Consider the following 17,823-nt stretch of genomic DNA (forward strand, 5'->3'; position numbering starts at 1 on the left):
CCTCCTTATGCCACGAGAACTGGTAAGTGTGTACAGGCTGTACTAAAGAAGAATTAGGGGATTTGATGCTCTCTGCTTCTTCTATGAAAAAGAATTTAAAAGAGTTTATAAAACATAATTTGTGAAGAATGCCAATGCTGGATAAATACTAATCTAGATTAGTTTTTGATTGATTAATTCAGTGTATGTAACCTGTGTTTTGGAAAGGTGCTGTATGAAAATATACTAGTGCACAGATGTTAAGTTCAATTCTTTTTTTCCATTTATAAAGTGCATTAAAAATAAGTTTAATTGTTTCAAAACAGTTGTGTAGAGAATATCCTCCTTTTAGAAAAAAGTCAAACCTTTTAGAAAGCAAATATAAAAATGAAACTAATATCAATAAAAAAATAAAAATAAAAAAAAAACAGAACAAAAAGAACAAAATTTTTAGAGTTGCCAAAATAAACATTATATTAAAACATCAATTACTTAAATTTTATATATATATATATATTCTGCTTTATATTGACTTGAGATAATCAGGATTATTTTATTCTATTGACAGGCATTGTTTTTTTTTTACACTAAAAAGTGATCAAACTAAGGATTTTCAGCTAGCAGACAACAAAACAGGCTACAAACATTATTGATTTACTTGGCTTGAAATATTAATAACCATTGCCTCTTGAAGGTTTCTTTTGAAGGCGTATAACAAAGATACAAAACACACTGCTATGTTGTGCAATCTTGACACAAACCAATTCAGCTTAACTGATGTACATCCAAATTTGGACAGTGCTTTGCCAGCCCTCCTTTCACTTCCTCCAGTGAGCAGCAACTGCAAAGCAGTCAGAAAGAAAGAATGTGTTTGCCTGCTTCAGCAGAAGGGATGGGGTGGTGAGAACTGGGTATTGCTGTATCCAGGTGTTACAACGCAGGCCAGTACTGGAGCCAAGCCAGGTCATGTGGACCTCAGACAACGGTAACTTGGAGCATATGGAAATACAGCTGGCTTTGCATATATGCCACGGCTGAGTAAGTCACATATGCACACGCACAGACACTGAGGCAATAGAAGTGCTGAGCTCAGCAATGTTTCATGGAGAAATCCCACATCTGACACTCACACGCATGCACAAATTCACACGTGCGTGGTGCATGCATACAGCATGATGGGGCTTTCAAACATGCTTTTCCAAAAAAGCATCACAAAACTGCACTTTATAATGTGCAAATGTCTCATTATTCTATTGATTGCACAATGCATGTTTTTTTTGTTGCATAAATGATTCAATGAATCAATCCATTAGATACAAAAAGCTGAATTTCTCTCCTCTGCAGAATTGCGCTCAACTCCACGCAGCAATAGACGGGGTGATTGATTGAAGCTTGCATAAACCTTGATAAACAACGCCTCTTGTCGCTTTAAGTTTCATGACCCATTTTGAGGCTGAAATGTTGCTGGCGGTGATTGATGGCTTCAGATGAAAAAAGAGAAGAAAAGCGATGGGATGTTTACAGAGAGAACATTGTCCTTCATTGTATCTCTCAAGGTCTGTTGGAAGACTTTCTCTGGAGGTATCGCAGGAGACGCTGGCTGTGAGATTCCATGCATACAATGACCGATGAGGAGGACGACGCCAAAACAAACAAGTGCAATAGCTGTAACAAACCGTGGTTCCTTAGCAACACGTTCTTTAATAATCCTGCTGTCAATGGCAAACATAACATAATTAAAAATGAGTGACTGTTTTAGCTGGGACAGAGCAAGAGGTCATGATATCACTCTGAAATTTGAGTTCTTTTCAGGATGTAGTTACGCAAAATGTGTTATTTAAAGTGACAGTTCACCAAAAAAAAAAAAAAAAGGAAGTAAATTCTGGTAGTCATTTGCTCACCCTTATGTCATTCAAAACCTGTATGACTTTCTTTTGTGAAACACCATTTTTTTTTTCAAAATAGGATATTTTAAAGAACGTTGGGGAAAAAATAACAACAATATCTTGAGTTCTGTAGGAAAAAAAATGACATCAGAGTGAACTATCCCTTTAATAACACTGACACATTTTGACTTATTTAAAATGTACACATTTCTTTAAGGCCAACAAAAATTGTTCACAACCCATTTTAATTCTGCAATGAATGAAATTCCAACCAAGTTCTTCAAGATTTAAGACAAGCACTTGCAAGAATGCACACTATACCGTTCAAAAGTTTGGGACCGGTAAGATTTTTATATTTTTGAAAGAAGTATATATATATATATATATTTTTTTTTTTTTTGCATAAAAGCTCACCAAGGCTGCATTTATTTGAACAAAAATACAGTAAAACAGTAATATTGTGAAATATATAAAATAACTTTTTAATCTTAGTATATTTTAAAACACGCAAAGCTGAATTTTCAGCATCATTACTCCAGTCTTCAGTGTCACATGATCCTTCAGAAATCATTCCAATATGCTGATTTGATGCTCGAGAAACATTTTTCTTGTTATCAGTGTTAAAAACCGTGATACATTATTTACATTATGTAGTAATGACCCCAAACATTTGAACCATAGTGTATAGTAAATAGGTAAATTTGATTCCATTTGATGCCATGAAAAGACCAATCTTCCTGAAACTTTCCACATGAAAGTGAGACTATTTGCATTTCTTATGCACGTTATTGCCAGTTCATTCCCTGCCCTGCACCGCCTTGTAAAAGTTTTACATTCTATCTTAAATGAAGGGAAAATCGCTGTCAAGCTGTGCGCAAGAGTGAAAAAAGAGCTCAGTTCTACTCGGCCTGTTAATCAAAGCCTTGAGTGCCATCGCTGTGTCTCACGTCTGCGCTAGGATCGGGGACTCATACATAAAGATGCTCCACTTCACTCCTTTTCCCTCGCTCCGCAGCTCTGGGTGCTGACACTTACTCCAGAGGCCTTCGACAAATGAGTGCACCATCTCCCGTCTCCTCTTTCATCAGACGCTAACCTTTTCATCACCCTTCAATGTGGCAGCCATCATGGGCAATCATCTGGCCCCAGTCAGATTAATGATCTCAGTGCCTAGAGTGGGTTGCCTACTCACTGCTGTAGTGCAGGAGTCTAATTGGATTGCTAGGGGTCAGCTTGAGTATTGTTACAGTGTGACCCTGACAGTTGCACTTGAGCTCGGCAGTGTCATTGTTAAGAGTTAAGAGTCATATGCGACAACATAAACAAGCGAATGTGGGTTTGTGACGCAAATGAAGGGGGAAAGTATTAGATGCTCTGACACAAATGTCACTGGTGATGGTGGAGCCGTGGCCTACGGGTTACAGGACAACACTCGAGTCGTGATGCAATGAGAGTCTGAATCCAGCCCAATTCAACTGCCCCATCACCCTACAATGCATAAAGGGGAGCATGAAGACTGGAGTAGTGACTGCTGAAAATTCAGCTTTGCATCACAAGAATAAATTACATTTTAAAATCTATTCAAATGGAGAAAAGTTATTTTAAATTGCAATAATATTTCACAATATTGCTGATTTTACTGTATTTTGGATCAAATGAATTCAAACTTCTGAATGTTAGTTGGCAATAGGCTCATAAAAAGTATAAAAGTATATAAAAAATATAAAAAAAATCGATTAATAATAATAATATTTTTTTTACATGTTAGTAATAAAAATAAATTTGGGTATAATCAAATCTGGGTATAATCAAAATTAAATTATTTAATTTCTGAAAATAAGTTTAAAAACAGCATGCACTCACTTTGATGAAAACCACTGAACCCAATTCGGGTCATGTTGACACCCTTGCATTCCTGTAGTTTTTTTTTGGGGTCCTGCCTCAAAAACAAAGTTAAATGTAAATGTTAAAACAATATTGACGTCACAAGCTTGCAAAACCGCCTACCGAGTACTATTTATGACAAGCGCTGCATAATCAGTGAATTATTAGAAACTGGCGAGCGTGTCATGCAAGAGCCGAATGCAACCACATTCATAAGTAATCTTGAGAAAGCGCCATATGTCTGCTTTGTGGGAGCCAAGACTACTGATGAAACAAGGCTCTGTTTTTTTACACCTGAAATCCACCCGCAGAAGTGAACCTGTCAGAGGTACAGCGAGGGATCTCGGCAGAGCCGCTAATGATATCTCTGCATATTTAAAGATGCTTCACCTATCATAAGGCCCGTTTCTCGCTCGAGTCGAGTGTCTCAGAGCAGTAGCCATGCGCCATGCATGACAACTATATTGCAATAACTCCCAGAATTGACTCATGCGATGGAGAGCACTATCGCTTTGTCATTTTCAATTACTGATGCTTGTCAGTAGCAATGGGATCAGTGCACTGATGTTATCTCAAGCAACCAGATCATTTCAGCTCCATTACACGGCGTGTTATCCAAAAATCTGTCGCTGGTTTCGATGATAAATGAGGACTGTGATGTAGTTAATATGAGCCAGCACATCTGATAATGTAGAGGACTCAATCTCATGGCATTGCAATCAAGCGAAAAAGTGTGAATGGAATCACTAAAGGGTGCGAATGGACTCATTTACTGATGCATATTGGTTTGAAATAAGCGGTTATGATGGCTAATGGCGTCTCAATAACATACGGTGGATGTGCATGCACTCTAAAAAGTCCTTTTTGTGTAACGTTTTAGTCAGCCAGGACAGCCCGTCTCATTTTCTTATAATTCTCACTTGAGGCGAGCACTAAACAACGAGTCCATAAATTATTCTTAAGAGGAAAAACTCTGTGTATTTTACTAAATGATCCATATGGTCTGTCTCCCAGCATGAAGACGTGGCCCGCGGAGCCGTGTGATCCGGAAACCTCTTTAAGATTTCACAGTGATGTGGCTGGGTTTGGCTCTCTCCGGCGGCCCGACTTGCACGCTGTAAGAAGGCAGCTGTGGCGCTGAGAGAATTACATAACACACATTTCAGCAGTCATCGCCTACGGTAATGGGAATCCGCTCGGATCCACGGGCCTAAACAAGGCGGTGGATAAGCGAGAGCTCGAGGTCTCTGCCTGGACTGGCCCAAGCTTTGGTTGAAGACGCTTCTATGGAGTGCAAAACTGAGTTTCAAAGCACCCAAGAATGGAAGAGTAGATTTGGTCTTTTTTGGGTATCTATTTCTTTCGGCTTCTGAGCAGCCGGGGTTTCGGAGTGGCAGAGACTGCAGCACGGAATATGCACGCTTGGCACTTTTGCTCAATGCCTCCTGTCAATCCTCATAAGCATGCGACTACAGGAGCCGTTCTGCAGCTCGGGACATGGGGCTGTGACATAGGATAGATTTCAAAGGGGGAACGTGAAATGTGGCATGTTTTTTTTTTGGGTTGTTTATCTTCGTGGCTTTGCATCGAGGTTTGGCGAGATGGGAGGTGTGGGTTAAAAAGGGTTGGTTTATTCTTAGACTTTTCCTTGGGGCATTTAGTCAAGAAAGCAACGTAATGACTTTAGAGGAGCGTTCCTGTAAGTAGTTGACACTGTGAAACACACAATGTGCTGCCTTAGCACAGTGCATTAGGCTCTTTGGAGAGTCATTACAGTATCAGTTACAGAGTTTGCCCTGGCCTGAGGCTGCAAGAGAAAAAACGTCTGGTGGATCCGAGCGCGCAAAGATGCAAAAGTACAAAAACATTTCCTTAACCACATCCTGATTAAGAATCTCTTATAAAGAAGGGATCAAACATCCTCACTGTATGGTATTAGCATGCAAATTAAATGTAGTAAAAACGTTTCAAAGATCTACAAGTGCAGTTTTCTTTTTGTGCTTGTCAGTCATAATTCTAATGCTAGTTCCCATGCTTGCCATATGACAAACCATGTAAGAACAGCAGGGAAGCACTATTAACTATAGCACCATTAAATGACTGAAACCTCATGCTGTGGGAAAAGTGCTATTTTTGACATCTACATCAATTAAGATTTTTTCTTAATCTCATAAAGCAAATGCTACTTATTAGATCTGAGTCAAGTGCCATAATTTTATAACATTACATGATTAGTAAAATACAAAGTGGGACAAAATGGAGCAATTAATACTCACTGTTTTGAATGAGCTGTTTTTCATTTTTTGCACTGATGCCAAAAATTATTCATAAAAAAAGCATAATCTTTTGGTTTGCATTCATCGGTTTCCAAACAAAAAGAAAACAATACAATTAAATGTACCGTTCATTTGTGAAGTGTTTAATTCAATAGTTCACTGGTAAAATAAATAAATAAAAAAAGAATAAAAAGTAATTGCATTAGCTGTCGTATTCATTTTTGTATTAATCGTGGGATTTTTCAGTGACTCTTTATGTAGGTTACGTCAATTCGCCAGTTGGTGACATGACGACAAGTGACTATGAGTGAGTCAAGGAATCTTTCATTCAACCAATCTGTAAAAAAACTTAGTTTCACTCAGGAGTGAAACAAGTCTTTAAATCATACTTCTGATTTGTTTAAAAACTCTGATTCATTCAGGAGCAAAACAAGTGATCGTCTTCATGAATGAGTCACTTAACAGATTTGTTCAAAAACAGTGAATCATTCAGTAATGCCACTACTGTGCCTTGCAACGTTTCTGCAGTGACTTTTCATTGGCAGAGCAAAAAAAAAAGAAAAAATTCCTCATGATTAAATTCTAATTTATTGAACTGTTGTATAAAAGCAATATTACACTTGCAAAATGCTGTTTTTGTGGAAACAACCGCACTCTTGCTCATGTGATACAGCATATCACCAGTACAAAAAGTTAAAAGTAAACGACTCAAAACAGTGAAACTAATATTTTAAAACAGATAGTATAAATGATGAAAAATCACTGATATTGTAATACAAGACTCTGGTCATATCATCCATCTCTAATACTTATTATTGTGGTTAAATAGAGGGAAACATCTCATAAAGGCATGCTTTTCCTTGGTCCCCACCACAACATGTTATTGCAGCTGCAAGCAAAGATTTGAAAACCAAGCCTAAAAATATCAGACAGTTGAAATGAAAGCGAAGAGGATAAAAGACATTTCAAGTTCCCCTAAGTCCCAAAATAGATGCCATGAGACAAAAGCACTCCAGAATAGTCTGATGTGCCAATGTATCCCATGAGTTCCAGAATGGTCATTCAGTTTCGACGGGGACAGACGCCATACCATTCCCTGTTCCAATTTTGCAGATACCCTTCTCCACAGGAGTAGGTGAGTCACACTGAGAGTCTCTTCAAGGTGAGGTATTTTGGATATCCTCTGTCATGGCTATAGGGCATGTGATGGTTGATGGAGGAGCTTCAGGCAAGGATCTTTTGTTCTATATTGAATTTTGCAACTACACAATCCCTCCTTATCACTTTTCAATAGGTCCTCCCCTGACATAGCAGGATACTTGAGACGCGTATTAAAAATTGAATTGTATTTTTCTTGTAATATCATATTTATGACCTGAAATGGCCTCTGAGGTCTTTGAGTGCAACGTGTCAATATGCTGACTGACATTTTGCTCAACTAAAGTCAGGGTGTTTTTACACAGTCTTTCTAAAGACAACGCACATCATCGCCATCCACATTTAATCAATTTTAAGCACAACCAGAAGAATAACCTGAGGTGAAAAGCTGCAACGTCTAGAGAATAAGTAGTCTTGTAGGCCTATCAAAGCTTGGAAGAAGGTCTCTACTGTTCTGGCCTATTTCTTTCCACTTACTAGGGATTACATGGTTTGTGAGCAATATTCGCTGCTTTGGAGGAAGTCTGGCCTTTAGGATCACTTAGCACTACAGAGCACCAAGGGCACAGGAGCTATATTGAGGTCAAATGTCAGTCTTTGAGCATTTCTTATTCATATAAACCATTGAAAGTCAATAGCAAAGACAAACACTGGCTCCCCAACTCCTACATGCATACTTACTAGTCCTACTACCACTCTATTCATATCTATGAACTTTTCTTCTTCAACATCAAGATTTTAGGTTCAAATTTACATAAAGTGCATATATTGTAGTTTCTGTAACTGGTTACCATTCTACGATTTTATCCCCATTAGCTTCTCTGTAGTTCACTTATATTTAACTACATGCATTTGCATGTGAATTGTCACTACATGAAATTGTATGCAAACCTGCATATAAGCATGTAGTGTGATCCATTTTTAAAATGACCAATACTGCATGACCATCTATCAAAACTCAAGGTTAGAGGCATAATGACCAAATAAACCAACCGATAAACAATGGTGCCAAAGCAGCCAGCATTAGATGCATCATATTGAGAAAAATGCAATCACAACCCAAAGGTTAATAAAAATGGCCGAGCAATCTAAAAATCAATGCACGTTGAGAAAGCAATGCACCGGCATCAATGGATGGACCATGCTTTGCCCCTTCAGCACTGCGGAGAGCTCAACTCTGCGCAAAGCATGCCTCCATCCATGCGCTCGCGACGCGCCACAGTCATTACTCACATGTGCACGGTGCAAACCAATTCTGTTCCCTAAATGGATTTCATAAATCTCAAATCGTTGTGAATGCACGAGTGAATAAACCAACGTCCATGTGGATGCCAGTGTGCTTTGTCCACGCGCCGCATGGCTCCGTCCTCGTGAATGGGAAAAAGTGGCATTTGCATGAAAATGAGTAGATTCTACATAAGATTCTACACAGTTTCATAGATATGCGCACTATATACGTCTGTCATGCACGTTTAACAGCCAGACACATTATGAGTCAATCACGCGCATGCATTTATATATAATGCAGTAGAGTCGAGAGTCTGTGCAGTGCCAAGGGAACTGAAAAAACACTGATAGGACAGATGTAGATCTATTATTCAAAGAGTCTCTGTTTGTATTATTCAGATCTTAATTTCCCAGCATGTTTTGCTACATTGCACTAGGTCGCAAGAAGTAAGCTGTGTTGCATGAAAGCATCAAATTATTTCAACCACGTGGTATTTTAAAATGCATATGCAATACTAAAGACACCTTACGCAGAGTTGCAATTATGCAAAATGCAATAAATACTGTTTGTCGCGTATGTATAAGTTGCGCGTGCACGCAAGAGCGCACTGACAAGCGCAAAAAGTTGGATAAATTGCAAAGACAGAGATAAAAGCAATTCACCTGCTGCCAGTTTTCCTCCAGAGACGGCATCGCGGAGAAGTAGCCAGTGTCATGAACAAGTTGAAGTTCTTGAAAAATACTGTAATTGGCCAGAACATCCATGTTTGTGCAGCTAAACGGTGCGTTTGAGAGACTTTGATTCTCAGCGCGAGGAATCCGCGTTCGCTTCAGCGCGAGCGACTGAAACATTCAGATCAGTCACGAAATCCGAAACGTTTCAGTTCACTATGGACACTAAAATATATTTAATAGTAAAGGATCCATCCATCCAGGTTTGTTTGCTTTCCTCACAATGTTTCTGGAATGTGAGCTGCAGGAGCACAGTAGCTCACAGGTTACTGTGTCAGTCAGTGTGGGGAGCCACCGTACCGTCTGCGGATGGCCGCGAATCAGGGGGGCGTGCTTATCTGTCAATCAACTTCGTGCGTAACCATATAAGGAAAAAAGGGACGAAAACTTTGGTGGCGATTCAGAAAGGCGGAGCTAAACTCGGACAGTGGGAGGAGTTCGATGCTGTTCTGGACCTCTGATTCGTTTTCCGAATTGCCACTCACAACATACATGCCTTTGAAAGACGAGCTATATTTAGAACGCTATATAACATACGAATCAGCGTTCGAGCCTCATTCGAAGCAAGAGCTTCCAGAGAGCATCAACGTAGCGATTCAGGTCTGTTCAACACACTGAAGTGGTGAAAAAAATACACATTTAAAAACACTTGACGCTCCAGACGTTAAAACAAAGATTATGCTAACATAAACAGTGAGAGCAATCGCACAGTTAAAAACGGTCGTCACTGTTGCTGTCTCAGTAAAAGAAGTTGTTTTGAGATCCGTGATATTTAATATGATTTACTTGAATCAAAATGAAATGAAGCGCACAATTGGACACAAGTAGCCTACACCTACAATAAGGTAGCCTACAATAAGAGTTAAAGCGGCTGCAGACTCAGAGTTCTGCCAGATAGATAAATAGCTCAATATGAACTCATTTGCTTTTAAAAATCTCTCCAGGTAAAGCCTTTACATGACACTTTTTATTCCTACCTATTTATATTTACATGTTGCTCGTACAGTAGGTACTTTAAAGAATAGCTATTATACTTTTTTGTAAGTGCTGTCTGTCTTTTATCTATCTATCTATCTATCTATCTATCTATCTATCTATCTATCTATCTATCTATCTATCTATCTATCTATCTATCTATCTATCTATCTATCGCACTCTGTAACCCTGACTTTTGATTTGCTATGTGCAGCTTAACTCGCGTGTTATTTACATGGAAATCAGATGGCATATAAGCTTGAGTACCTCTTTGAACTATAAGTACTTCACAGCCATCTCACAACATCCCTGACCTTGTGTCATGCATGTAATTAGATAAGTGGAACCTATAAACTATGAGAGGCTCTGAAAGGAAAATCTTGACCAAATCTGTTCGCTCTTTCACTTCAGCTGGAAAGAAAAGCGGGGGGAAAATCATGCAATAGGCTTTAGTTGTTATGGCTCATTTGATTTGAATTATTCATATTCTTCACCAGATGATGCTTTGGCTCTTGGTGAGCATGTGTTATTTCTTTCATCTGGTACCTGCTCTGTGGAATGAGGTATGAATGAATTCATGACTTCACCGGTGAATCTTACGAGTGACCTTAAAAAACACTCTGGAGACAGAGGAGGTATAAAGAACGAATCTGTTTCTCTCCTCTATAGCAGTTTTCATCCAAGATGGTCTGAGACGCTGGGATTTTCCTCTGTGTTATTAGAACAGAAGGCTGGAGGATAGGGGGATTGTTCCATCAAAAGTGAAGTCTTGAGGTTTTAGCAGTCATGAACGTCCTCTCACTTATGGATGTGACTGACCTACATGGAGGTGAATTGGCGAATGGTTCTTTGGAGATTATAAAAGATGTTTCTTGATAGGTTGTTCAGATCAGTGTTTTGGTGCTTCACAGAGTTGCTTTTCTAATGAATTAAATAATTTTAAAACATCTTAAGAATATAAGACTGCAAGGGATGCTGACAAATAAGAATGGGGAAAAACTTAGCTAAAAATGCATGTAACAAATTTTTTTTTTCTTCGTGTTTAATAAAATTTTCAACAAAAGTTGTATTAAGAATAAATAGCTATAACAGTGTCAAGTAACCATTAAGTAATTATTTTAATTTATTTCCTGAACATACATTTTTTACAAATATTATGCATTTTTGAAGTTGTCTTGGGGTTGTACCCTTTGACATTTGGCAACCTGAACCGTAAATATCATAAAATGGTCAATTAATCTGATACTTTTAAGAGACTTTGACACAGCATCATTTTTTCAACATAAAGAAATTGCTTCCTGCATGTTTAAAAAAAAAAAAAAACTTTTAAATGTGCTTTTTTCTTCAGTCTTTTAATCATACTCTTTTATGTTCTCAAGCAAGTTACACCAGCTACTGTATAAATACACAAATGAATAAAAATTAATTCAGTAACTAGTCATCATCTTTGAAGAGATGTTTTCATCATTTTTGAATAAATTGTGTTTTTAATGTATTTTTGTTAGCAAATGAGAGAGTGATGACATATTGACCCCTTTCATTAGTACATAAGAGTGTGTGTTAACTAATAAGCACAGTCTGTCCCTGCTAAATCAGCTGTGCATGTTAACTGCATGTTATGCAAATAGGTGGAAATTAGTGTTTTGGAGACAGTTTGTTTAATTTGAGTGAGAGACTGTAGAGATAAGACTTGAAGAGTGAAAGACAGCTGGAAAGTGAGAAAGTGAGGTAATTGTAATCTGCCTCAGTGTAAAGCTTTTCTTCCAGCGTGTGTGAAATGTAGCTGATTTGCTCTCTTTGTGTAAGCCAGGTTTATGTGTGCCTCCCCAGCCCACCCCTGTGCGTCCACAGTGGCAGCGAGTGCTGTAATCTCATTATTCTGCTCTGGGAGACTGGCTGTCGGCCCTGGAACTACGATTTACACATGGCATTTCAACAGGGAGGGGAGGGCCATGCTGTCGATGAAGCGCCCACTGACATTTATCCATTTGACACGTTAGCCTCTCTCTCTCTCTCTCTCTCTCTCTCTTTCTCTCTTTCTATCTCTAACTTATACACACAAACAAACACCAAATGTGTTTTCCATTCCACCTATAATACAGCTATATTGGCATTAGGGATTTCAAGAAACTAACCCTAAGAGTTAAATGCAGTGTTTCCCAACCAACAGTGCACATTTTAGATGTCTCCCTTCTTACTGGGTAAACACTGCACGGTTTTAAAAGTTGTCGGATCACTGTTCTTCTCTCACAACATGACTTCTCTCACAACCCCCTGTCTGGGGTTCCCTTTAGTTGCTGTTGTGTCACATTACGCGACAGTGGGTCACACATTACATTTCAATAGGAAGAATCGTCAACAACTCTGTATGGTCTGCAAATGACGTTTTCACAACCAAAAACACGAGAATTGATACAGGAAATACCGTAAGATGAGACAGGATTTCTTCTTGTTAAAATGAGAAGAAGCTTGTGATCAAAGTTGTCTGTTTGCAGCGAACAAATAAATACATAAATGAGGCAGAGAATGGTTGCTTGCAGAAGCCATGCTTACTGATGTTCTGTTGCAGGTTTATGACTATGTATCTTGCTCTCTCATTGGCTGTTGTCATCGCCAATGTAATTTCCAGTCAAAACACATTTCACACTGCATGACTCTGAGTTACAGACAGGTCCCAGATATTTAGCATGCTAAATGTTTCCGTGGCATCGGCGACACATCAGCGCTTCTCACAGATCGCGTCTTTGATCATACACACTACGGGATTGTCATTCACGGGAAAGAGCGCCGATTTGTCTGCTCTTTCCACAAAACTGTCGGCGAGTGAAATTCGTGGCTAAAATCGTGCAGTGTGTACCTGGCATTATCTGATCCATATATTTCTGATCTTGGAGTCTCTATTAATGAGCTGATGAGTTCGATCAGGTGTGTTTGATTAGAAAGAGTTTGAAAATGTGTTGTGTTGCTGTCCGAAATCACGTAATGAGTAGGTACTACATTTGAATTTGAATTTTATTCATGACCGTTCTGTATTGTATAAATTTGGATAGTATGAATGAAATTCTGAAGTACTACATCCGCCATGTTGTTACTGTCATGTGACCTGCAGTGTCAGTTGCTCCGCTTCACTGGTAAAGTGTCTATCGTAGTGTACTTCAGAATCACGACGGAAGTAGAAGGTCATCCACGTAATTTTCACCTACTGTTTTTTTAAAGGCACACTATGTAGGTTCCGTTTTTCTCAAACAGCGACCCCTAGAGTCACTGTGGAGTACTTGTATGTAACGTTACTGTCGTAAATACCCAGAGGTGTCAAAAGTATTCACATTCATTACTCAGGTAGAAGTATAGATACTAGGGTTTAAAAAGACTTCTGTAGAAGTTGAAGTATCAACTCAAGCTTTTTACTCAAGTAAAAGTATAAAAGTACTTGTTTCAAAACTACTTAAAGTATAAAAGTAAAAGTAATGTAAGGGAAAAAAATGCAATTAATTCTCTCTCTCTCTCTCTCTCTCTCTGTGTGAATCAATATGTGATGTGATTTGCCCCGATTTCTCCTTCGCTACCGCATCTAGGTTTCCTTCGGAGGAGTTTTGGCGCTTCGCACAACCAAATGTGACTACAGCCTCTCACAAGTTAGAAAGACACCACAACGCCAATCAGTTTAGCGATGTGTATTCAGGAGGCGGGACTCAGATCTAAACCTTTGTGTAATTGGCCAATTATTATTTTTTTTTAACGACGACAAGCCGGAATAAAAAACAAGCCGAAATTAAATAGGAGTAACGAGGCTATTTTTAAAATGTAAGGAGTAGAAAGTACAGATAATTGCGTAAAAATGTAAGGAGTAGAAGTAAAAAGTCGTCTGAAAAATAATTACTCCAGTAAAGTATAGATACCCCAAATTTCTACTTAAGTAAGGTAACGAAGTACTTCGTTACTTGACACCTCTGTAAATACCACTCACGCAGAGCCGTCTCTGCACTCTTCCGACCGCGCTTTCTTTGTTTTCTTCGTCGACTCTGCCATGATTCACGTCTGAAATGCGTGCTTGTGTCTTCCATAAAGGCTGCTTCATATTTTGTTGATGTATGTGATGTCGTGCCGTAAAGCAAGTCGTGATTCTCGCAAGATTTGTCGGGACGCCACCTCTCAAACTTGCATTGCTGGTTTTGCCAGCGGCGTCCCCCCCCCATTCTAATCTGTTGACGTTCTGTTTTTACGCATAGTAAGGAAGTATTCGATTTCGAACGAAGCTTTGGTGTGCCTCTAGCAACAGGGTTGGGGAACACTGGTTAAATGTATAGTTCATCAAAAAATAAAAAAAGTATGTCATCATTTATTCATGTCGATCCAAACATATGACTGCAGAACACAAGAGAAGACATTTTAAAATATCTTTAATCCGGGGTCCAATGTTGTTTTGACCCCATTTCTCTAAATATCTTCTTTTGTGTGCATATGGTCATTCAGGTTTGGAACGACATGAGAATGAGTAAATGATGACATAATTATAATTTTTGGGTGAACAATGCCTTTAAAGTTGCCCCTTTGCACCTGATTTTCTTTCTTATTGCACTTTGGTCTCATTGCACATGTTATTCCAAAAAAAAAAAAAACCTTGTGGCTCCTGACATCCATTATACACTAGCATTAAGTTGGTAACTTTTTCACAGTCAAGTAGCACTCATATTTTCTTCAGAAAATGTAAAATTTTTGTTTTTAAATTGCAATCTGACTTGATTTGTGTCTTACGCCAAAGTAACGAGAAGTGAACTTGTATTGCCCTCACACAAATTCTGCTTTTACCCTTCTGTGCACCGCACATCTTTGAAAGTGTTCTCTTTTCTTTTCCAAAACACGCTGTTGATTTTGCATTAATATTAAAGCAGTTGCACTGACTTTAAAGGATATCTGAACCGAAGAGCCAATTACCGTCACCGCATTGCTTCAGAAAACCTGTCATCTGACTTATCTCTACAATAAGTCCAGTCATATTGCCCTGATTTTATGGCAAATGCCGTAATATGTCCGTAACCACACAGAGGCACTGACGAATACATTAATCTCCACTCTCCTCCATTTCGTTTCACTGCTGACATAGCTATTTACTGACAGTTAGTGGTATTACGGCATTAATAATGGAAAAGATGCCATCCACCACACCATCATGAAAAGGCTAATGGCAGCAAACTGCATATTTGGAGTTTTTCATGTTTCATGTAATGCCACAGCACAAGACACAAGAATCAAAAAGAATTTATGTGCATGAAATTAAATTTATCAACTGCTAATGATGGAACATGACTAAAGATAAAAATAATAATTTTTATTTAAAACATAATTTGGTGCATGCTTTGCTGCAGAATACAGTAGCTCTTAATTTTTGAGAATACATGGTAAAAATCCTATGTTTACATTGCAAAAAAAAAAAAAAAAAAAGGCTTTTACATTTCATACTGGACTTTTTGAGCCACGAACAAAGACATTTTGAATCTACATAACATATTAGATCAACAATGTTCCACCAAAAGTTGTGCCCGATTCGTCTGGGCAAACTGCTTCATATTGAACAATGTTGTTGATTGATGGCATGAATGGTTTATAGGATTATTGTTTTTCCTCTAGACTTTTTGTTTCGTCTTTATGTTGTTGCTGATTGTGTTCGTAAATTTTTAGCATTTTGTTGCGTCATGAGTGTATAACAATGTTTGTAGTTCATCACTATTGAGGTTTGTGTGTTAAGTGTTGAGGTTGATGTGTGTCTATACGACTGAGACATGTAGTATCTTAAGTAAGTAAAAGTGTTAAGTAAAACTATATAAAAAGGACTTTTTTGAAGTAAGAAATTATATGAGGGACAAATACCAAACATTTTCTATTGGCTTGTCATAATACTTTGAGGCTTGGTTGAATTTGTCGTTTTCATTCTTTTCAGTGACTCAGACATTAATTGTTTCTGGCCTTCTCAAGGGAATTTAGCTTGTTTTAAGGACGGTTATTGGAGTATTTTAGCCGTGTATTGAATGTTGAATAGACACAGATATAATTTTCACTTTGGCCTTTATTTTTGCATATTAAGCCTTTGAGGCTTGATTCTGATCATTATATTCAATCTGGTACTCATCTTGAAGAACAAGTAATGGAAATATCGTTACTGTCGACTCGGCTCCGGTTGCTCAAGAGGAGAGAACAGAATGCTACAAAACGCCCTCTCAGCTCGCTCTCGCAGTTAATGCTGCGCTGGTGCTTCTCATGCCAAGCGAGAGGAATAAACAGCAGAAAGCAGACAAGAGAAAATGCAGACAGGACCACAAAGGGCAGAGCCTCTCAAGCCAATTAAATGAGAGAGAATGGCACACAGACAGGAAATTTCCTCTGACCTCCCTGCCTTCCTCTGAAAGGTTACAGGGATGCAAATGTGGCCTCTGTGGAGAATATTGATAATCACGCTTGCCTTTTGTTGGTCTGTGTGGTTTTTGTAATGGGCTCAGGAGAGACTGGACTTTTTAGATGTCATTTCATGAATGCAGTTCAGGTAATTAGAGTGATTTTTTTTGAAGGTTTACATGATAATTGCATGCGTAGAAAAGGAATATCACAAATTAGATCTCCCCAATATCTTAATTGTTTCTCCTAGGTGGCAGATGAAGACTTTTAAGCGTCCTGCTTCTCAGGTTTTTCCCTCTTAAGAAAAAATACCCCAGTAATCTCACATTAACAATGTCCCAAACTGCGCTCAGGTATGCCAAGATACCTAAGCCTCCAGACTAAAGTCAAAATTAACGTTAAATTAAAGTTTAATCAAAGTAAACTTTTTAAAATAAAGTTTAATCAAATTCTTCCCAAGTCAAATAATCTTAGCAATCCACGTTTGATTTGTTGCTCTATACTAAACCTCAGCAGTGAAACTTTACTTTGGGAACAAACGAATATGCAAACAGACACCCAGTTGTTGCGATCAATTCGCTCACCAGTTCTGTGATAATGTATGCAAGTCAATATATTTAAATAAGTCATCTGCATAAAGTCAAAAGCCATTTGAAAGAGCATAATTTTCATTGATCAAGCTCCCTTTAGATCTGTATGTTGTCAGTTTTTGCTAAATAGCTTTAACAAGCATCTAAAAGGAGTCTTTAGAGGAATCAAAAACTGCTTAGTGGGAGTCTACATAAAGACAAATCTGCATTGATCAGAACCCACTGTAGCTCTTTTTGAGCTGGATATGTGAAATGAAGGAAGGCAATTATAACTCCGCTTTGTGTAATGCTGACATAATGCAGAGATTAATTCAGATGAGCAATGAACAGTTTGTGTGTGTGTGTGTGTGTGTGTGTGTGTGGACTGAGTTTGATTGTTGGTGTTTGCATAGTGACTGAGCACAAAAGAGAAGTCAGAGGTCACAGATTTGAGCCATTCACCAGGAAACCATGGCAACGGTCACAGTGTAGCAGCTGTCAGGTAATGACATTCACTGACTGGTGTGTATCTTTGTGTAGAGGGGGAGGGTGGTGTCTTTACACAAATCATTCATCAACTGAGAGTGACATATGCCTCTTTAAGTACCAAACCATTACTGTATACCAAGCACCATATGCATCACATTACGTTTTCACTAAAATACCATATCTACTACAGTTATTGTTACTGTAATACAATTAGTTGTTTGGTTTTTGCAACCGCTGTCGCTACAATAAATAAAAACT

The 17,823-nt window shown here is 38.4% G+C and overlaps 1 protein-coding gene across 1 annotated transcript in view; it reads right to left on the reverse strand.

The window, feature by feature from the left end:
• The window catches only part of klf7a (Kruppel like factor 7a), a 40,676-nt gene extending 31,223 nt beyond the window's left edge, over positions 1 to 9,453 (reverse strand). The window contains exon 1 of the mRNA XM_084390469.1: positions 9,074 to 9,453. Coding sequence (XP_084246595.1) covers positions 9,074 to 9,262 — 189 coding nt within the window. The 5' untranslated portion in view covers positions 9,263 to 9,453. The remainder of the gene's footprint in view (positions 1 to 9,073) is intronic.
• Positions 9,454 to 17,823: the final 8,370 nt, after the last annotated feature.

The sequence above is a fragment of the Rutilus rutilus genome (assembly GCF_951802725.1).
Source record: "Rutilus rutilus genome assembly, chromosome: 2".
Lineage (NCBI taxonomy): Eukaryota > Metazoa > Chordata > Actinopteri > Cypriniformes > Leuciscidae > Rutilus > Rutilus rutilus.